This window comes from Dicentrarchus labrax, unplaced genomic scaffold (genome assembly GCF_905237075.1).
Source record: "Dicentrarchus labrax unplaced genomic scaffold, dlabrax2021, whole genome shotgun sequence".
In the NCBI taxonomy this organism is placed as follows: domain Eukaryota; kingdom Metazoa; phylum Chordata; class Actinopteri; family Moronidae; genus Dicentrarchus; species Dicentrarchus labrax.
In genome coordinates, this window is record NW_026136724.1 from 12,822,206 (window position 1) to 12,843,959 (window position 21,754).

A 21,754-nucleotide genomic window follows, 5' to 3' on the forward strand; every position below is an offset into this window, starting at 1 on the left:
TTTCAAATAGAGCAGGTCTAGACCGAACTCTTTATAACATCTGGCACACGTTTGTCCAAAGCAACTTACAATAAGTGCATTCAAACTCAGGAATAAGATCTTGATGTCAGTAAATGTTCAATTCTTCGAAACTAAACTAGACAACTAAAAGCATGTTCAGTGCTACAATATAAGAGTTTTCTTATAGGTTTGACCTTTTTTTTATGGCCCGTAATTTTTTACTTTACTCACTCAGGGGATGTTTGCTCAATTGTTGACCTTTTAGCAGTTACAACAGTAGATGAATCGCATTCCTTACTCAAGGGCACCTTATAAGTACATGCTAATGGAGAGGTGAGCATTTCTTGTTTAATTTCCCACCCAAGACTTTTCCATCTGGTGACCTTTTGACTTCCAGTTTACCGGCACTTACACTGACGGATTTATTGTCCAACTGGATGATCATTCAGTTTGTAGGCTGATTGATTGGATAATTGAATGATGGTTTTGGCTTATTTTTAAGTCTTGCTTCTTTGAAGTAACTTTTCTCAGTAGACTTTTATCCTTATAAATCCTTATCCTTATAAGGTAATTTCATGGAATCAGTGGACTCTGCGTAGACTTGTTTATCTTATTAAGTAACTACTTTATTGAATATCTTGAATAATCATTCTTTCCTTTTATTTAAGATTGTGTTGATTTGTTTTTTATTTTGTTTTAAATTGACTTTACTTTTTTCTGTTTCTTCCTATTTCATTTGTTTGTTTTTTTTTACTGTATTTGTTCACAAGTTGTATTTTTATTTTGTCATTGTGCTATTTGTGTTATAAGTTCTTAACAGTTTGATGGAGAACATGGAAAGGCTTCACCCTATTTAGAAAATTGCAGCTGGAACAGTTACTTCATGTAGGGGCTGTGATATTATTGGTTTTATTATTTATTTATGTAAGTTCTAATTATGGAAATAACAATTCAATGTATTTTTTTAATGTAAAACCATGACATAGTATCATTATTTATTTGGTAACTTTTTCATCATATAATTGATTTTGTGTCTATGCATGTGTTCTGTGGTTTTGTTTTAATTTTACTGCTGTTTGTAATTTTTTTTGTGTTTTAATTTCTTTGTTTGTTTTTCATGTCGGTCCCACCTTCTTCCATCACCCCTCCCTGGCCTACAGCCTGCACTGCGTCGCCGTCGATGTCGTAGCATGTCTATTTGCGTCCCCCCCTCCTCCTACTCTTTTTCCCATGCTCCTCCACCCCTGGCTGTTCCTCCAAGGCAGCCCTCCACCCCTCCTCCAGACTTGTCCTTCTCATCATCCTACGCCACCACCTCCCCCTGCATGCCTCTCGCAGCTGAGAGAGACACATTCGCTGGGCGCCTCTCCAAGGCCCTGGAGACAGTCCTACCCCTACACTCTGCCTCCTCTGTGCCCAGGGCCAGGCAGCGGAGGGCCAGCCTACCTGCCCTGTTCTCCACCCCTGTAGGTGCACAATCTTAATTCCCAGGGGCCACAGTGGTGGTGGGCACTAGAGGGTAAGGGAAAGAGAGAAAGATGAGGGATATGGGCCACACACATGTCTGAAAGTAGATTTAACTACTAAAACATGTTTTTGTAATTACAGAAGAATGCCCAAAAGTCAGTGTACTTAACAAATACCAGTAATTTGTTCTAACTGCTGGATGACAGGATTGCTAATGAAACAGCTTGTACTACTCATGCTGATGGTGCACAGTTTTTTGTCACAGCTTTGTACAACTTAGTTTCTATGTAGAGCCAAGTAAATAACCACATGGAGCCAGAACAATGCAATATATTGGCTAATTAATTGAAAGTTCAAGACCTTGAAGAAAATATTGAAGTAGTTTAGTACCACTGCAGCCTTCCCAGTCTCCTTGACTGAATATTGATATGTATACAGTATCCATCCTCTTCATAGTTAACACATTGATAAAGTGTACTGTAATGAGAGCTGAGCTAACTATGTAGCAAGGAGGTTTAAATTGTGCTGTCTAAGCCAATGCGGAATGTTGCCTTGAAATCTAATCTTACAATATTAAGTCAGTATAATAAAAGCTACATGTATAATCTGTATTCAAGGCATTTTAGATGGCACCTTTATCTTTAGTAAGTCAATTAGTGTGACCTCAGACTGTTCAAACTTAATTTGCTTTCAGACACAGCTGTGAGTCATTCTAGCCACCCAACTCTCTTTAACTCTCTCTTCCTCCCTCTGTCAGACCACCATGTGTTCATATCACATACAGATTGACTGGCTTCAGCGTTAACTTTGCGCTATGATACAAATGTCTAATATCAAATGCATCTGCCATCAGGAAAACCGCTCATTTGACAGCAAAAGTTATTGTAGTGGTTTTATGATATTTTGGGCATTATATGTCCCTATTAGACAGCTGACAGTAGAGAGATGGTGAGTGACATGCAACTAAAGTTTTGTCTCGTGTTCAGCGCCCTAACCCTTAGGCCACCAGGGTGTTTTTTTTACTTTAGAAGTGAAGACAACATGGAAAACATAGATAGTCTAGTCTAGATAGTTAAAAAAAATCAGCATCACATCATAAAGTCCTCTTGACCCCTAAAAATTGGTATTAGCCAGTGAAAATTCCTGGTTCCTGGTATCCATTCTTGGAAAAAATTGATATAACACAATTTATGATGCAAACATAGGCCACAACCAAAACTCCTCAATAGAATTTGTCGTAAAATTTACAGATTATCTATTTACTTGATCAAAGTTATTCTGTGTTCTGTATATCTCAATTTGAAGTTACATTTTGCCACCACTTGGTTAGAAGGTCAACATTTTGCAGAGAGAAACTCTGTAATAAAAGACAGTTTAGTTTTCCTGAGTGCAGATACCTCAGGATATTATCGAGCTTGGATCCAGCCTTTCTTCTCTTTGTATTTACTATCCCACTACGTGTCTACTTGTGAGCTCGCACTGTGTCTCCCACTTTTACTGTGTTGTCTTTTCTTTGTCTGCTTGTCTTTGTGCTGTAACAGTCTGTTATTTGGTCTGTCTGTCTGTTTTACTGCAGCTTTGCGTCTTTACATTACCTGTTCTCTTTATCTCATCACTCCTTTAATACAGCTGTTAAGTGTTGTTCTGTCTTATCTTAACCACATCATTTTGTTTCTAGTGTGTCAAGAGAATATATGTCCTTTTTTTTCTCTTGGTATTGTCCTAAAATTATGCTCTTTAACACACTGTTTTCTCCATTTCATGTCGGCCTGCTGGTGTTCTCTTTTGCATTCTCTGAGTCTCATTCTTAAATCCATTGTATCTCATTGTCGCAGCAGCATTCAATGCCGCACCACTACAGTGGAGGAGCAGGAGGAGGAGGAGGAGGAGGAGGGAGCATCCCCCTCTCAGCTCTCCCAGACCCCACTACTATTTTCTTTCCCTCCATCCCTGAGCGGCCCATTTCCTTCTCACCTCCTCCCACTGGGCCTCCTAAGGCCTACAACACCCAGAGACGCAAGAGCACGTCCATTCTCGAGGCACATACCCGACACTTCCAGCCTGCCTACACTCGCTATGGGAGCAGCCTGCATCCCTTTTCTGGGATGGAGGGAGTTGAGACCCCCTCTCTCTTCATGGTAAATCCCGGTTTTGCAGCAGCTGCTCAAAGACTTGGTGTTGGGGAGCCGCTGCATCACCCAGGACAATCTGACCCAAGTATGTACAGCTACAAAGATATGAGAGCAGAGCATGAGGAAGCAGTGAGGAGATTAAGTCTAAATCAAGCTGCCTTATTGGACCATTATGAAGCCATGGCATATGGAGGATACCCAATGACTGCACACCAGCTTGGCCACTTGAGTTTCCATCAGCAGAGGCAAGCAGCAGCTGCAGCTGCTAGTTTGGGTTTTGATCCTGTTCCTCCACCTCAACCTGGGTTCTTGCACCCACACATCATGCAAAGAATGAGTGCACACAGCCCGATCCCTCCACCCTTACCTCCCATGAGTGCACCCATTGGTGGTTCTGTTCCTTCTTCATCATCTGATGGATGCTATCCTCCACCACAGCATGCTTCCCCTTCTGCTTTCCCTATTTCTGCACCTCCAGTAATGGCTGATGCTCCGCCACCAACTGGAAGTGTGTTTGAGTTCCATTTAGCCGCAGCTGCCGCCGCCGCAGCTGCTGCTGGGGACCCAGGCCTCTTGGCATCCAGACTTTTCCGGGCTCGAAGGAGCTCCATGGACCTCCCTCTGGAGGATAACACTGGAACTGGATCAGGTGGTTCAGGCACGTACAGCCGTCTCCAACCGGTGACAGAAGAGCTGTACTCGTATGTCAGTCCCGAGCTGCCCTTGCCTCCAGGAAGTCTTCTTCTTCACCACACAGGTTTAACCATAAAAGACAGAAGCCCTGAACCTTCCAGTGACTCTTTGGCCTCCTCCGACGCCGGGGAGTTTCAGTCACCTCCTCCCCCACCTCTTCTCCCTCCATTTGACTCCTCAGCTGCTCAGTCCATCCCTCACTCATCCTCCGCTGCGCTCTACGAATCATCCTGCGGAGTGTTTCCCATTGATCCCCAGGGACATCCACCCTCCATGCAGAGCTTTCTCCCTCCCACTCCATCCTCTGAGCTCCCTCTTGGGGGAGCATCATCAACTCAGCTGGAGTCTCTGATCCAGAGTGCCTGGGCCAGGCATGGCGGGGTGGTACCAGCCCAACCCGATATGACATACCATGAGTCATTGCTGGCCATGCAGGCCGCTAACCCCACTCTGGTACTGAGTTTAGACCTTAAAAACACCCCTAGACCTCTGGGTCAATTACTAGTTGAAATTATATGAGTTGCTTTTTTAGCAAAGATCCACAACCAGCTGCTGATATATCATAATTGCTACATTATGGTAGTCTATGCTCTTAATTTCTTGTTTGACTGCAATTTGTCAATATTTCACAGACTAAGAATTTCATATATATTGGGAAGGCAATGAATACATTCATTTTTCACAGCCTTGTGCCAATCTGTAACAAACGTATTGTTTAGTGTAAGTAGAAAATGGCGTAATCCATTAAGTAAAGTGAATCATTCTATGAAAAGCAACTGAATTAACACATAATAGTAATTTGACCCAGAAGTCGTTATACCAATCCCTGTTTTGTTTTTTTTACCCTACCGACCCAGGAGCCCCAGCTGATGCTTACTTGTCATCATGTAGTCTTTGGTTGTGATTTTAATCCCCTCCAGTCACATCAACACTACAGAGTGAGTCTCATGGTCTGCCTTCAAAATGTCTCACATTATTCATTCTCTGACAGTGTTTGCTTATAGAGGAATTTGTAGAAAAATGTTAGTCAAGAGCTTCAGTCAGCGGCACTTATAGGATTTATGGGGCCATGACACACACCACATCTGGGAACCGCCAAAAACAGAAACATTTGGTTTCAACATAAGAGTCAGTATTGTATTGCAACGTTCAGAAGGTAGTCTTTGAGACAAACTCTGGTGTACAAGCTTTATAAGAAAAAAGTCTAAGTCCCCTTCCTTTCTGTGTTTATGTTGTGTATTTGATTTATTTTGTCAATATCAGTAAGTAATATTTTGTCTGTATGTTCATATATGAATGTATATGAGAAATGTGTGTTTGTGGGGGTATACTGTATGTGCGGTATACTTGAATTTTTGCTCGTACAAATCCAAAGTCCGGTCTTAAGACAACATTAACTACCTCAGATGCTGAGCATCGTATACGTACAAATAACTGCACATTGAATAGTATATTATGAATCATGTAAAAATCATTGAAGTATGATAAAGTGGCAGGAACTTTGTCGATTTGTACGGACAAACACACAGAAACATACAACAAAACCAAGGGGGCTTAGACAAAGAGAGCAATGTAACCATGCAGATAGATATTTCATTTGTATATTTTAGATTCTTTCTGCTGTTTTGTGTTGTACTTGCTAAAGATCTTGGCTTTAAGTCAGTTCTTTATAATCGCATATTGTGTTGTCATTTCCTGCCCAGACTGGAAATCAACTTCCTACACAAGGTTCAAAGGTCACAGTTCAAAATCATTAAACCCTTAGAATGCTGATATTATCAGTGTCACCTTTACTTTCTTCGTTGTTTACTTTGAACCACTTCCGATCATTGGTCTTTCTTCTCATTTCTTCAAACTTTGTTTACTGTCATTATCTGTGTTTTTCTTTCATGTCCCTTTATCTTAAGTTCTCTATCTTTCTATACATTTAATTTTATTAGATAGATATCTGTGCTGTGAAATTCGTTATTGTGTTTACGTGACTGCCTATGATGTTAGAACAAAAGGTAGGTAGCCGCGTGTCTGGTGCAACGTACTTGTGTAAGCTCCTACCGCACTTCGTGTGGGTGGGCTTCATGACAAGTAGAACGTTGCAAACAGCCTTCTAAGGGTTCAGTCAATAGAGAGATAATAATTGTCTGTATGCGGTTGTCCTGTAGTACTGTAGATTATTCGAAGGTTTCGGGAAGGAAAGATACAGCCCTGTTTGGGTTGATGCTCACTAGACTGTATTGAAAATCTAATTTGCAAATAATTCCAAAGTTTAACTTGACTGGAAAAGAAAAGACATTTCAATTAGACTTTCTTTAAGGAGTCTTTTTAAAAATCATTTTCATGGGTTTTTTGTTAGCCGATTTTCAGCCCAACAAAGGACAGTTCATACAGTGTTAGGATGGAATCTCAAAAACCTAAACTCACAGTATATTTGACTTGGAACAAGATTGTATCAGGCTATGTTGCAAGCTCCAGCAATCTGCCATCAAACACATACAACTAAACATGACCCATATTGCAGTTTCAAGCTTTGGGTTTTACTTTACCTGTTCCTGATTATGGTGTTAGAGTTGGACTTATTGTATCTTGGTCCCAATGTAAAAGATGAAAGGTTGAAGCCTGTGTTAGGATATTTTATGGAAAACCGCTGTGATTTGTTTAAATTTAAGTTCAATAATTAATTTTCGTGTTTGGTGTCAGTATACCAGCTTCTACTCTGTGCTTCATTGACTTATCACTACCAATCACATAGGGTCTGACCTGCATGTTAAGAAAACCCCTGTACTTACCCCCCTGCCTAACCCCGGTACTGTGCCTGTATTGTTACACTACAAGCTGTGTATATATGTATATGCATACAGTAGGTATTGGTGTGCATACATCTGTTGCCGTATAGATCCATGTGCTTATGTGTTGTCTCTGTGCATGTGTGCATACACAAGAAGAAAATCTAGACTCAAAAACGGATCACTAGCGAACAGCAGAAGTACCTTGTGTTTGCACTCATGTACAGTTTCTGGTCCACAAGCTACAAACATGTTCTGATTATTTCTTGTTTTCTCTCTCTCCTTGTTGCCAATCTCTTGATTTCTCACCTCCATCCTCCATCCTTTTTATATCCCACGACATTGCATCTCTTCCTCTCCTGTCCATCTTTCTTTCTGTCTTTCTATAAATCTGTTTCTCAGCAGCAAGTTCAGGCTCCCACCTCCCAGCCCTCTCCAGGACCCCCTCTGGTCCCTGCCACCACCCAACCAGCTCCTCCTGGGACCTCTCAACAGGTTAGACAACTTGAAAAACTAACTGAAGTAACCCCAAAATTGAAGTCATTTTATACATCCAAACTTATTTTACTCTTCTCCTCTGTAATTTTATCACTTTTTCTTACACTTTTAATACCCCATCCCCATAAAGATAAAATACAAAAAATAAGCCTATTTTTGTGCTTATTCAGTAATGGCGCATATGTTCTCTTTGAAGTTGTTGCTTTTGCTTCAAGGTAACCACTCCCACGGAGCTGGCACCTTGCCTGCAGTAATAGCACAGTCTTTCTGAAGAACTGTTTGCCCCCAGCACAAACTGCTGTTAGGAACTAATTGCAGCCCTAAACTGATTTGATTGAGCATGAAATTGGATGTTAATCGGAGATCAAATGATTCTTGTCAGAAGAAGAGGGAATGTATGATGTTTTATTATTTGAAGAAGCACAACAGCCATTCCCTCCCATAATTACACCCCATGTTTACATAAGAGTTGTCTTCGAAACCTTAATATTGTATTCACATTTTACTTAATATTTTTTTATATGCTAACAGTTATTTTGAAAGCGTGCAGTCACATGGTTCCTGTAACTTTCTGTGGATTGTTATATTAGCTAACAACAAAACAGGAAATTAACAATAAAAGAGATAATATATAACTGAATAATGACTGATGATTAATTTTGTTGAGATACATTTCCTGCTGGTATTTTCCATGTCATTTTGGTTTCTCATAACTGGGAATTGAGTTTATCCAGGTTATTATACACAGGACATGACTGTGCAAGCTAACAAAAGTACCTAAAAAGAATACTAGCGTTAATGTAAATGTTTACATTTATGATTTAGTCATTTCCTCTCTTCTTTCCTCTCACACTACTCTCTCTCTCTGTCTCACGCTCTTCCTTTACTCTCTCTGTGCGTCCAGGTTGTTTCAGGCAATCAGAGTATTACGTCAGTTCAGAGCCCCACGCACACATCTCTGCCGCAGGCATCTGCACAGGTACGTAAAGTACTGTGGCACCACAAGTTGAAATATGTGTATGCAACACAATACTTCATAAACACATTCCTAACGCACAGAGGCTGACACTGCTATGGTAATATCTAAGCTGAAGCCAATCTAATAAACACACCTCGGGGTTCCAAAGAGCTCTCTGTTATCGTTGTTTCCCATACACGCTCAACTGTGGATGTATTCATACACTGAAGCACTTACAGCGTGGGGAAATAGCTGACAAACACATACACTGCTTACAAACCGTGTGCCACTCCGAGGTCATATGATTGGATTTTTTATATTTTTTTTCAATTCAGTTATCTACCCACCTGACTGACTCACAGGCAGTTATTATCAGCTAGTCATTATTAAATATATATATTTAATATGTCACTTAGCCACTGAGTAAGTCATGTTGACAAAAACAATCCAATTTCACATTCAATGTCGTTCTTGGTCTGTGTGTTATTATTGCATGTTTTGCTCTTCTTTTTTCACTGTATACTCTTTATTTCTTCTGTTTCCCTTCCTTTTTTCTGTCTCTCTCAACGGCATGCTGCTTGTGTTCATCACCGGGTTTGTTTTAATGCGAATGTGTTGTACATGCCTTCTTGTACCGTCTGTACGCATGTGTGCTTGTATGTTTGGTCGTATGCGTTTTTTGCACAAAATGGATGGGTGTGTGTGGTGTGTGTGTTTTGTGCGTTTCTAGTTTTTAGATCTCACTCCTTCTCCCAGTATAGAACATCTTTATTTTCTATACCAAGCTGCTAAGCTAGCTCTGGTTCAGGTACATTTTATGTATGGCAGTGTATGTGGCTAAGTGTGTTTGTATGTGTGCCTCCTAGTTTGTAATTATGTATCTAAATAATTTAGTGTGCAAATCTGTTTGACATCCCTCTTCTTTGGTGCTTTTTGGATATAGCTCTGTCTTTTAGCCCCGTAGTTCTCCTGTGTTCATCCCAGATGCTCCAACTAACCATCTTATTAAAAGCACGGCTTGTAAATACATAGGTTCCTTGTTAGGAAATTAAGATGGCTAATATATCCTGGAACAGAACTGGTGAACAGTAAAAGGTGAATGTGGGTAACAATGGGCAGTGAAGAATCTTAAAAGGTGTGTATCCAATATAGCATTGTGTTAAAGAAATATTCATATTATTTAGGCTGCCTCCTGAGGACAGGCAGGTAGCATTCTGTAAAAAACTGAGCTGATGCTTACATTTAAAGTGCATCTGCAGTTATATACATATGATTAAAGTATGGATAATAACATATACGTTTCACATCAGATGCTTTAAGGGTCTTTTGCACACTACCTATGCATTTATATCTTTGTGTTGTTGTGTATAAATAGACAAAGACATATTTTTTTATGTTTTTTACTGAGTGGGAGCAGTTTCTTTGTGAACGAGATCACACACATGCATGTGACACACAGTCCTCCCAGTGGTTTCACACTATTTCACTGATTGACAGGTGGCTGTAGTGTGCCAAGATACACAGCAATGCATCAACAAAGACAGTAAAGTTTTTTCTTTTTTGGGGCTTTTATTGCCTTTATGATAGAGACAGTTGAAGATAGACAGGAAAGGGGGACAGAGAGAGGGGATGACACGCAGCAAAGGGCCGCAGGTCGGATTCGAACCCTGGGCCGCTGCAGCAAGGACTCAGCCTCGGTACATGGGTCGCACTATTTCACAAACTTTTGTTTGCTTACAAGAAAAAAAACTCCACAGGGCACATTTTAATGACCACAACATGTTAAGCATTGGATTTCTATATCTGAAAAGTTAATTTTGACCTTTTTTACATGTGCTTCAGTTTTTAGAATAATTTTTCCATCCAATGCCCAACGACTTTGGATCATTGTTTCCATGACTTTGAAGGCATCCGTTCTTCAAACGGTTTTCCCAGAAGTAAAGCAGTATTGCTTAAAGACTTCACTCATAGCTTCTTAAATCACTTTGTATAGTCTTTTATAGGTAGTGTAGTTTTTTAACCGTTTCTCCACTGTTGCCTGCCTACATTGTGTAAAGATTTTGCTTGCTCTTCCACTGTCTGTAAAGTCACACTGTACTTTGTCTGAGAGATCTAAGCTGTTTGTGGTTGCATGATCTTAGAGTCATGTGTGTTTTACACAATCGCCCTGTCACAGAGTTTGTTTTTTGAGATGCTGTCACTAATCGGCTTGATCAATGTTCCAGTTGTCTTGCTCGGAAAGTTGTTTGTTGAGGGTCTCGGGAGTGAAACGTGTCAGTAATGGGTCAGTGAACTATGGCTGGCTCTTTGTCCTGGTGTCTTTATTTTAACATGATTTATGATAGAGATCAATAAAGACCCAGACTCACAGCTAACATTCATCTTTTGAAGTCTTAATATTTTAAGTGAACCCACAGTTCAACTAAAGACCAGCTTTAGCTCACTGTTCGATTACCCAGGCAACTGACTTTAAATATGTCTGTGCTCATCACATCTGATCACTTGCCGGGTTAATCTACTTCCTCATCTTCCCTCTGACGTTGCCGCCTCCCTTTTCTCACCTTGTCCTCCGACCCGTCCTCTGCCTTATCTACCTTCTTCTTTCTCCCATCTTTTTCCTCTCTGTCTCCTCCTCTTTCTCTTTCTGGCCCTTCCTCCTCTTCTCAGCCCAGTGTAACTCCGTCTACTGTTTCCTTGGTGACCCTGCCCTCTCCGTCGCCGTCCCTCCCCATTACCGTGCCAACCACGGTTAAGGCTTCCCCTCCCACTCCTCTGCCACTCCCTGTTGGGGTGATGCCTACTATTGTTTCCCCTCCTTCTCCTCCTCCTCCTCCTCCTGTGCCCACACCTGTGCCTCAGCCATTGGCTACCGTGGTGCCAATCATCAGTGTAGTCACCGCCCCGCCTGATACTCCCATGGAAGCCCCTCCCCAGGTACTGGACAGTCAAACCCACCAAGTGGATGTCTTGTCCCTGTTCATTGTGCTCACATTGTCCGCAGCTGAATGCTGCAGGCTGTTGTTTGAAATCACTGTCTTGAGCCTTGGGTTATGAGTTAGGATTTTTACCATTGTTTTTATGGTCCGAGATATGTATTCGATCGGGGAGTTTTTCAAACGTTTTTGTGGGACTCTGAACTGCACGACGTTGTAAATAGCCCGTTTCAGCTGATGAATGCCATCATCTGTGTGTGGCAAAGTTTGAATCATAAAAGTCACCCAAGACTAAAAAGACAAATTTCAGGAATCAAATTTCGCAGTTTGTAGAGTGGTATTAAAGGACCTGAGCTCCATACTGTGACATAAATAAAGAGGGAATCGTTTAACTTGGAATTAGATAATAGAATATATGATAGCCTACAAAAGGGGATGTTACACTGTCAGTGCAACAGAAGATGGTCCTGGAAAGCAACCTTCATAAAGACAGCTGATAATTGAAATGTAAACATGTTTGTTCTTAAGTATGCCAATAAAACTCATAAAAACACTCAGAATATTAATTGTATATTAGGTTTGTTTTAGTTATACATTTTATTTTGGGTAATATAAGTATCGTATTTGATACTCTTGAATTTTGTTTGTACCTGATTTGTACCTTTTTGTTTGTTCATAGTGGTTCTTGCATGTGTAGTTTGGATATCATTTTTGAATGGCAGCCAGATTTGAGATGCACTCTGAACAACTATTGTTATCAGTTTATTAGTTGATTCGATTGATTTTAGATTTGATCCATATTTGCTTATCCATATCCATTTAATTAAATGGTACTGCCTAAGTTCACATTTAAAGTTCATGAGTTTTAGTGATAATTAATGATGACTGAGTGGCAATGATAAAGGTTGTAGTCTCATTTTATGATATCCATGATGATGTGCAGATAATATGCTGGTTTACTGTTTATTTACATAGAATAACCAGCCTGGTGTTTCATGTTGAGCAGTTTCTGTGGCTTGGTTTAAGTGTAGCAACACTGATTTACGAGAGACAGTTTTGATTGGTCTTCGAATAAATGATGTCAAATAGAATCCGCAGATTGCTTTTTAGTCCACATACAAGAGCCGTCCTTAGTTGAACTCTGCTGTAACTCGGACCATTTCTTTTTAAGTAATCATTTATAGATCTTTATTATCAGACAGGGTTGCATGTGGAGATGAATACACAGTTTCGTTTCTCCTTTTGTGGCAGTTCTTGCTTCGCTCCTTTTGTTTCATGCTCCAGTTTTAGTTGTTCAGTTCTATTCTGATGTGTTCTATCCCTGTCTTTCCTTTTAAATCTAAAATCATGATCTTGCAATTTAGTTAGTTTTCTCTCTTTCTTTTGGTATGCTTTGCTTGTATTTCATGCTTTTTCTGTTGTATTTTCTTCCCCTAAATTTCTGGTGTTTAGTGGTGATTGCGATCAAATTGATTGTGTGTATGTATGTGCCTTTTCATGTGACTGTGTGTGTGTTTCAGTCTGCCTCTCAGTCTTCAGAGCTGTCCCAGTCCCAACTACAGCCACCTCAAGTTCTTTCATCTATAGAGAGGTAATACATTTACGTACTTACTGAACTGATGCCACATCCCTCACACAAAAGCAAACTAGTCTTTTTGATGCTGTCTCTCACTTAGTTTCTATTTACCACTTTTTCTCTTATTAAACGTGCCCGTCTGTACCTCAGTGGCCACTCTGAGACTTCAGGTCTGAGCGATGGCAACGAGGGAGGTGGAGGTCGCCATGAAGGTCGCTCCACCAAGCGGCATCAGAGACGTTCTGTGCGAAGTCGATCACGCCACGAGAAGCTCTCCAAGGCGAAACTCAATGTTCTAAATGTAATGGCTCATCCTATAAATCCTATGAAATCATAATTAAACCATAAATCCTCTTTTATACTGTACCACTGTGGGGATATTTATTGGTTGTAACAGAGTTATGAGCTGCAATAAAAGTAATGAGAAACATCTAATCGAGATAATCATCTGTTTACATTCTGTCTTTCTTTCTAATTGTATTTTTCTTTCTTTATGTACTTCTATATCTGCTGTTTGTGCATGTTAGATCTCCAATCGAGGAGACAGGGTAGCAGAGTGTCAGCTGGAGACCCACAACAGGAAGATGGTGACATTCAGGTTTGACCTGGATGGAGACAACCCCGAGGAGATTGCCCAGATCATGGTACACACACACACACATCTCGTTTGATTTTTTCCCCCACAACTTTGATTTGATTCATTTACTCTCTTTCCAAACATTTAGTAACTCTCTATAAAGGCTGTAATAGGCTTCACATGCCAGTGCACATGCCATCTACTCTTTGTCTAGCAAAACCACTGAAGCACACATAATTGCTGTGCCCTAGTCTTTGTGCTTTCATTGAGAGTGTTGTCACCAGGTTCCCACACAAGGCAAAATTACACCTCTGTGGCCAACACACTGGCATAGGAAGTATAAACCCGGCTGTAGTTTTGTTTCTGTTACACATACATTTTAATCTGACTTTTTTTCCTTGCGTGTGTGTGTGTCCAGGTCCAGAGTGAGTTCATCCTGGAGAGTGAGAGGGAGTCGTTCATTGAGCAGGTCAGAGAGGTGATAGAGAACGCTGATGAGAAGGGTCTGGAGAGAGACACAAACAGCCAGGTAAACACAACACCGAGTCTTTATTTCTTTCTCTCTCTTCGTGTTTTGGGAGTTTGGGAGAGTTGCTGGTGCATAGTTTCAGTTGCTGGTGTTGGGTTTTTGATAGAAAAATACTAAATTAGCTGCTGTTTTTTTTCATGAAATTTCTATTGCTTTTATATAGTGTGTGTGCATATATTGTTGTCTTGTTGATCTGCAGATGACAGGTGATAAGGAGCAACAGATTCCTGCTATATCTGTCCCCATGCCAGGTAAAAACAACAAAATAAAAAGCCTTAGAATATGTCCATGGGGCAACAGGGCGGCACAGGCAATTATAAGACCTAGCTCTAAGCGTCTCTGTCAATGAGCACAGCAATGAATTCCTATGAAATTTATAGACAAGACAGAATTTCCACACAGAAATATTACATATTTTCTCTTTTTTATTTTGCATCCCTAATGCTTCCTGTTGCTTATTTTGCAGCTGAACTGTTTAAGAGAATAGTAGTTTGCATGCTATTCTCTCAGAGATTAACAAATAACAATGCTGTGTAATGACATTCATCTCTTCCCAGACATCCCTCCTAGTGCAACAGCACAAGTGGTCCATTCAGCAGGTCGGAGGTTCATTGTCAGCCCCGTACCTGAAGCCAGGCTGAAGGAACAAATGTTTCCTACCTCTCCTTCTCCTGCCCCTGTGCCTCCTGTTGAAACTGGTAAGGATTGTGTGTGTGTGTGTGTGTGTGTGTGTGTGTGTGTGTGTGTGTATGACCTTTAAAGCTCAGTTGTTTTCGTTCCCAAAACAGTATGATACTAATCTTTCTTAGCAAGATAAGAAGTTACTGTTAAGAGAATTACACAATTTTGATGAGTATCACATTGAAGAAGAGAAAGAAGTGATCAAATAAATTGTGTAAACGCGTTATTAACGGCGTTTACGCAAACCCATTTTAACGGCGTCAATTTTTTAATCGCGAGATTAACGTTCTTTTTGGCCTAGCACACTTTGTAGTTTTTTTCACATGCTGTTGCAACAACTAGTAACGTTAGAAAAACTACAACACCACACCGGATCTAGCTAGACTGGAAACAAAACAACAGGCACGCCGCACATACTTGTTTAAGAGTAGTAGACGTTACGTTTTGAGTGGATGGCGAGCGCGAGACGCCGAAATGGATGCCAATAATATTCTGAATGGAAAGTTTACTTTTAAAAAGTTGACAGTAGACATTATCGTTTGACAGCACTACAAATAAATAAATTAAAAAAAATGTTTCTTCTACTGCAAACACACACAAATGCTCACTAAATGACAGTGTACTTTGCCACGTGCACTGTTATCAGATTAAACTGTAATGCTTTTAGAGGAAATTGCCCAAATGTTCTGTCCAAATGCAATAACACACTGGCATTTATTTAAATTGATACCAAAGGATCTTCTGGTGGATCACTGGGTTATAAATAGCTTTATCTGATCTTCATTTGGATACTGTAGAATTTAAACATTATTCCATCAACATAAATCAAAAATACCTACACAACCTTACACAATGTTCTAAAAATTAAAGAAATAACTCAGAAACATCCTTTGGGAGACTACTTTTAAAGATCAAGATTGATGCAGCAAAACCAGAGACACACACACATTTGTCTTCCTTCCACACCCCCAGATTTTTCATTTCTAAAATTAGTAGTCTGCACAACTCCACATATTCAGTAGTACACAGCAGGACCTCGATATTTAAAAAAATAGTTGAGTTCCCCTTCAACTACAGCACCTCCTCTGAAAGTTACTTTCTCAGATATATGACCTGTTTTATGTGTGACAGTTACACCCAATATCAATCTCCAAGTCAGTGAAAACAAACAGTGAAAAGTATATTGTTAGGTCAAAGACTACAGGATGGACCTCGGGAATTGAAAGTGTTTCTTTTTTTCCCAGTTCCTCCAGCATCAGCTCCAGCTCCATCACAGACTCCAGGCCAAGGTATGGCATTGTCCCAGTCTGCCGGAGCAATCAGCTTACAACAAGCTTTCTCTGAGCTCCGACAGAACCAGATTCAGTTTGATGCCGGACCCAGCACAGCCCCAGCTTCTATCCACTCCACCCATCCTCCTCTGCATCCTCTAGTAGCTTCTGTCCCCTCACAGGCTAGCACAGTCACTCCTACTGTGGATCCTACTGCTGGACTTGTCTCTTCTAATTTAAACCAGGCACAGGAGCAGGTCTTGGAGTCCTCTCTTCCTCCCTCCTCTGCCTCCTCCACCCCCTCATCAATGCCTGCTGTTTGTCTCAGCCCTCCTTGTTCCTCCTCCCCTCCTCCTACTGTGGTGAATCAGTCCATCCTTCAGTCACAGCCGGGGATACAGGCTGTGTCCCAACCCCAGGGGCAAGCACAAATTCAGCCCCAGGCTTTCACACAGCCACAGTCTCAAACTGTTGCTGCTGTCATTGCTACTTCAGTACCTTCAACTTTACCACCGGCCAGCATCCCCCCAGCAATGCTTACCTCCCCTCCTCCCGCCCAGACTGCTCCCCTTGTATCCTCCCCTCCCTCCTCCACTCTAACAGCAAGTGAAGTCTCCTCCGATCGTCCGTCGGCCTCTCCCACCTCCTCCTCCACTACTTCCCTTTCATCCTCTGTCATGCCCACTACTGCCATCCCAGGCCCCCAGCTTGCTCTTGCTGCCACTTCCCACCCTGCTCCCCCTCCCTCCTCCTCCTCTTCCTCTGCTGTGGGGCTCCAGCCAGTGACCACCAATGTTCCTTCGGTCCAACCAACCTTGGTCCACTCGCAGCCACAGACAGCGGCCCTGCCTGGGCAGCCGCACACACACTGTGGGGAATGCGATGCAAGGTGAGTGGTGGTAGATATTAAGTCTCTCTACTAGTTTCTTTTAGTTATTAGCACTGAATTAGGAAACTTAATTGATATCTTTCTCAGGTGTGAGGAGTCCCAAGGCAAACCAGATGACATCCAAGCCCTGGAGAAGAAGCTGCGGTCACTCTTCATGGATCTCGGTGGAGGGATGGCTTCCACACAGGGAGACATCTTAGCTGCTGACCCTGCCTCTGGAGCCACCGTGCCAGGTACTTCTTCCCCAATGGGCCCCTGCTCTACCTCCAGCACATCTGTCACCACACCTGGCTCCAGCCAGCCGGCCAATCCCCCTCAGCCCCCCTCCAGCCTTGCACTGGGGTCACCTGCTCCAATCCAGGGTCCTGGAACGCCTATCTCCACCCCTGCACAGATTGGTAGGTAGATTGCTGTGTGTTTCTGCATATGGGCTAGCGTAAGTTAACCTGTGTTTGAATAATGTTGCTGACTGACTTTGTGATTTCAGTTTCTTCAGTCGTCCCTGCTTCATCCTTTGGCCAGACCACTCCATCCAAAACTCCCTTATCCAGGGTACCGGTGAGTGATCCAGTTTACCTGTAGACAGCAATGCTATTAGATCTAGTTCAACCATTAGTACTTGAATTACTTATTTAACTATGTGGTCTGCTAGGAGACCAGTGTTTATTTTTTACCTTCTAAAGGTCAAGATGTTAATTTAATCTTTAGTAATGACTGGTGTTCCAAGATGTTTCTACTCACTTTCCTTAAATCTCATCTGGCATGGAAATTTCTTTTAACATTCTCCACAATGGGACAACATTCTTATAACCTCCTCTACAAATCTTTTCTCTCTTATTTCTCCCACTCTGTGTCTTCTCATCACCTTTCTGTCCCTGGGATTAGGCCAGTTCTCCTCCTTCAGAACTCCTGCCATCTTTCCCTGGACCTTGTCTAATACAGGTGTTTTTTATTTGCTCATTTTTAGAGTTTCCAATGCAATGCAATACTGTATTCAAAGTGAGCTTGTAATGCTTATGGTTTCGGTTCTATGTCCTATCTGTTGTGCATAAATTGTGCTTCTGCTGTGCAACAAGACATTTAATTTATACTGCATATTAAAAGCCAGTAAAGCCATGAATTCTCTTTAATATAAGAAGATTGCATCCTTAACAACAGAATACACATCAGAATAAAGACAGTAGAACTCTAACAAGAACGTAACATCAAATAGATGCATTCAACTGCAAAGAAATGCCTCTACTTTAAATAAAAAATAACCATAGAGGATAAAAGAAAGGAGGATCAGAGAGAAGCTGGTTAAAAGAAAGAGTGAGAGACAGTGAAATTGGACAGAGGTGGCAGGCAGGCAGGCTGAGGACTGGGTACTTCAGGGCAGAGACGACACCTAACTGACTTTAATTTCCAGACTGTTTTGTTGTGGCTGTGAATGCTGCCATGTAAAAATAGACCTCCCACTGAACAGCGCGATATGACTTGTAGCTCCTTTATGAAAAAGCTGACCTGCTAACATTCACTTCTCGTCCCTTATGTAACTCTCATGGGCGAGACTTGTCCCATTTGATTAAGATAATCCTGCTGTAGTCGAAGCTCTCAAGGGATTTGATTTTAATGATTACTTTTTTAACTGCAGTTGAAATGCTCCAGAGAGTAGAATACCTTATACGCCCTTACCTGTGTTTGTGTGTGTCATGGCACAGGAGATGGGTCTGGGAGGGATAGTGCCTTTTGACAGTGCTTTCAGTTTTACCACAAAAAACGTCTTTCTAATTTCTATGCTTTTTGAATGAAGCCTTGTTACAAATTGGAGCAAGAGATGATGAACTCTTGTTCTGTGTTCTGTGTTTGCCTGTTCAGTCACAGTTGATTGGATCACGAGATAACAGTGCAAAGCTTTGTGTAGCTACTGGGGCTTGGCAAGATGGTTAAAATCTCATCACAATATTAATAACAATACCAATGAGTTGTGTTTCACAGTTATGCATTACATGAGACTAAACTCTTCATACGATTAAAACAAAACCTTCAATTAGTCAGTTTTGTGACTCTTCTAATTAAACCTGGCTTGGAATTATTCATTTAGACAACACCAATTTGTAAAATAATGAAATCATATCTTCTAAATGTCTTTCCAAAATAATACTGATTTATGGTCCAGCCTTAGTAGCTGTACATGCGTGCTTTTGGTTGATCTGCGCTTGTATTGCTAATTAACTGGTGTGTGTGTGTGTTTTCTTTTTGTGTGTGTGTGTGTGTGTGTGTGTGTGTGTGTGTGTGTTGTGTGTATCTAAACGTGTATCTTGTGTTTTTCCAGTCCCAGCAGCCTCTAGAGGACCTGGATGCTCAGTTGAGGAGAGCGCTGAGCCCAGAGACTGTTTCTGTCAGCACACACACACAGGTAAACATACACACGTTTGGATATTAGTCTGTTAACTCACACTGACATTGTATATACTGTTGTAATTCAATATTAACCCATTATCTTCTCTCTATGTGTTAACCCCAGGGCTCTCACAGTGGATTACCTTCAGTGGGACAAAGTATGTGTATTATTAAATCTATTAAATCTATGCATCTATATCTGTGTATAATCTGTCTGTTTAATATCTGTTACATCTGTCTTTCAGTTCCCTTCTCTCTGGAGGAAGACACTGTGTCCCCCTCTGTTCCTGGAATTAAACTCGGAAGATTTCAGGTAAGATTTCACTCACACTACAGGCCACACACAACTGTCTATGCATTTTTTTTTTTGGTTGCAAAAGTCATGGAATTTTAATTAGGAAGAAAAGTAATACTAAGTAATACTGTATGTCTCTATCGCCCCCTTTCTCTTACTCTTCTCACTTATTAGGTCTCGTTGGCTACTGAGGAGCCTCCTGTCAAACGCCCAGCCTGCACTGAATCTTCCTCCACCACCTCCTCCTCCTCATCTTCTTCGTCCTCGTCGTCCTCCAGTCTCTCCAGCCCGGAGAATACGCTGCACAAGGACTCCTTGTCTCCTCTGAAAGGGGAAGGAGGAGATGTTGTGGACGGACTCCCACAAAGGACTCTGGGAGGGTCACAGCACCCTTCCCCCTTCACTTCACCCTGCCCCTCTCCTAAGCCCACCACTACCATTGGACGCTTCCAGGTATTTCCTGTTTTTGTATCTTGTAGTGAAATGAGTGAGGGGCTTCTTTGCTACAGGTACCACACAGACTGACAACCCAGTGCTTTCATATTCTGTTTGTCCCACTCATTATTTAATTCAATATTTTATTACTTTTATTTCAGGTTACCACCAACCCAGAGGCCCGTGTGGGTAGATTCTGTGTAAGTCGTGCCCAGGAGCAGAGCCTCGAGTCCAGGCAGACCCCTCCGCCCGCTGCACAGGCTGCTAACGGACCCAGTGATCCCAGGCAGATTTTGAGTCCGGACTCCACTCATAAAGCCTCGCTGCCGAGTCTAAACAACAACTCCTTCAATAACTCCTACATCAGCAGTGACAACGACTCAGAATTTGAGGATGAAGACTTCAAACGGGAAGTCAGCCGCCTCAGAGAAAAGCAAGTTATCCTTTCCTCTCTTCTCAGAAATTGTAGAGAAAAGAAAGTTCTGTTGCCCTATCAACACTTCTGTTAGTGAGGTTAACTGCTCTGAAGAAAACTAGATTTTGCTCTCGTCTTTCTCCTCCCTCTGTGCCCCCAAAAATAGAAGGCTGTGCTCTGCTTCTCTTTTCTCTTCTTCCTTTTCCTCTTTCCTCACCCTCAAGAATGAGGTCAAGAACTCACTTTCGTTCATTACTTCTTTCTCTTCTTCTTTTCTTGAAAAGAGATGTTAAGCACTTCACAGAACACTAGTCCCTCCCCCTCTCTCCTTGCTTCCTCACCCTCATTATTACTTACTTTCTTAAGCCTGTTCCTCATATTTTTCATTCCCTTCTTCTACCACCAGGCACATGCGTGAGATTCAGGCCCTCCATTCCCGCCAGAAGGACGAAATAGACTGTCTCTTTACCAAGCTGGGAAAGGTAACTCACCTTGGTTACATCAGTGCAGACATTAGAAACATCACATCACATACAGTATGTAGCAAGCAACCGTTCTTTCCTTTGGTCACGGTGTAGGTTCCTCCAGCCACAGTGCTCCCTCCAGTTATAGCCTTGACTGGCAGGAGGAGACGACCTACCAAAAGCAAATCCTCCAAATCGTCCAGAACCAGCTCCACGCATGGCAGCAAGAGTCCGTTACAGCCAGGTAGGCTCTTGTTTAAACATTTATATTAAAGAGTTGGTTCAGCCCAAATTCCAAAGAAACATTGTTTCTTACTTACTTCTGGTGGTAACTACCCATGCAATGGTTGGTTTGATTCTTCCAGGTCTTGATATACCTATCTGTAAGATTTCTGGCTCCACCCCGACACAATGGCGGTGAATAAAACTTGGTTTGTGTTGATCAAAGCACTGAAACTTGACATATAAATATATGCTAATGTGCTATAAAGTGCTGATTAGCAAATGTTTGCAGGCTAAACTAACAAATACAGATGTTAAACATTACCAAACATCAGCATGTTAGCGTTGGCATTATGAGCATTTTAGCATGTTGGCGTTAGCATTTAGCTCAAAGCACGGCTGTACCTGCAGAAAGTACAGCCTTGCAACAACTGAACTGAAAAACTCCATTCACCTCATCAAATCCCGGGTAAATTAAACCAAAAATATCAACATGGCTAGATACCTCCAGAAGAAGGTGAGGAAATATTTATTTAACCTCTGAACAGTGAACAATC

The 21,754-nt window shown here is 41.6% G+C and overlaps 1 protein-coding gene across 16 annotated transcripts in view; it reads left to right on the forward strand.

The window, feature by feature from the left end:
* Positions 1-21,754, forward strand: part of wnk1b (WNK lysine deficient protein kinase 1b) — a 92,144-nt gene that overhangs the window by 57,313 nt on the left and 13,077 nt on the right. For 5 of the 16 annotated variants that reach the window (XM_051392186.1, XM_051392173.1, XM_051392176.1 and 2 more), the window contains exons 12-34: positions 1,161-1,466; positions 3,303-4,745; positions 7,475-7,567; positions 8,475-8,549; positions 9,259-9,336; positions 11,196-11,462; positions 12,982-13,052; positions 13,188-13,338; positions 13,565-13,681; positions 14,033-14,143; positions 14,343-14,394; positions 14,701-14,841; positions 16,069-16,984; positions 17,072-17,382; positions 17,472-17,542; positions 17,870-17,926; positions 19,299-19,382; positions 19,491-19,524; positions 19,612-19,679; positions 19,836-20,114; positions 20,258-20,529; positions 20,918-20,993; positions 21,090-21,219. In XM_051392186.1, the coding sequence (XP_051248146.1) occupies positions 1,161-1,466; positions 3,303-4,745; positions 7,475-7,567; positions 8,475-8,549; positions 9,259-9,336; positions 11,196-11,462; positions 12,982-13,052; positions 13,188-13,338; positions 13,565-13,681; positions 14,033-14,143; positions 14,343-14,394; positions 14,701-14,841; positions 16,069-16,984; positions 17,072-17,382; positions 17,472-17,542; positions 17,870-17,926; positions 19,299-19,382; positions 19,491-19,524; positions 19,612-19,679; positions 19,836-20,114; positions 20,258-20,529; positions 20,918-20,993; positions 21,090-21,219 (5,203 nt within the window). The remainder of the gene's footprint in view (positions 1-1,160; positions 1,467-3,302; positions 4,746-7,474; positions 7,568-8,474; positions 8,550-9,258; positions 9,337-11,195; positions 11,463-12,981; positions 13,053-13,187; positions 13,339-13,564; positions 13,682-14,032; positions 14,144-14,342; positions 14,395-14,700; positions 14,842-16,068; positions 16,985-17,071; positions 17,383-17,471; positions 17,543-17,869; positions 17,927-19,298; positions 19,383-19,490; positions 19,525-19,611; positions 19,680-19,835; positions 20,115-20,257; positions 20,530-20,917; positions 20,994-21,089; positions 21,220-21,754) is intronic. The other 11 variants (XM_051392175.1, XM_051392174.1, XM_051392177.1 and 8 more) reach the window with 11 other exon arrangements.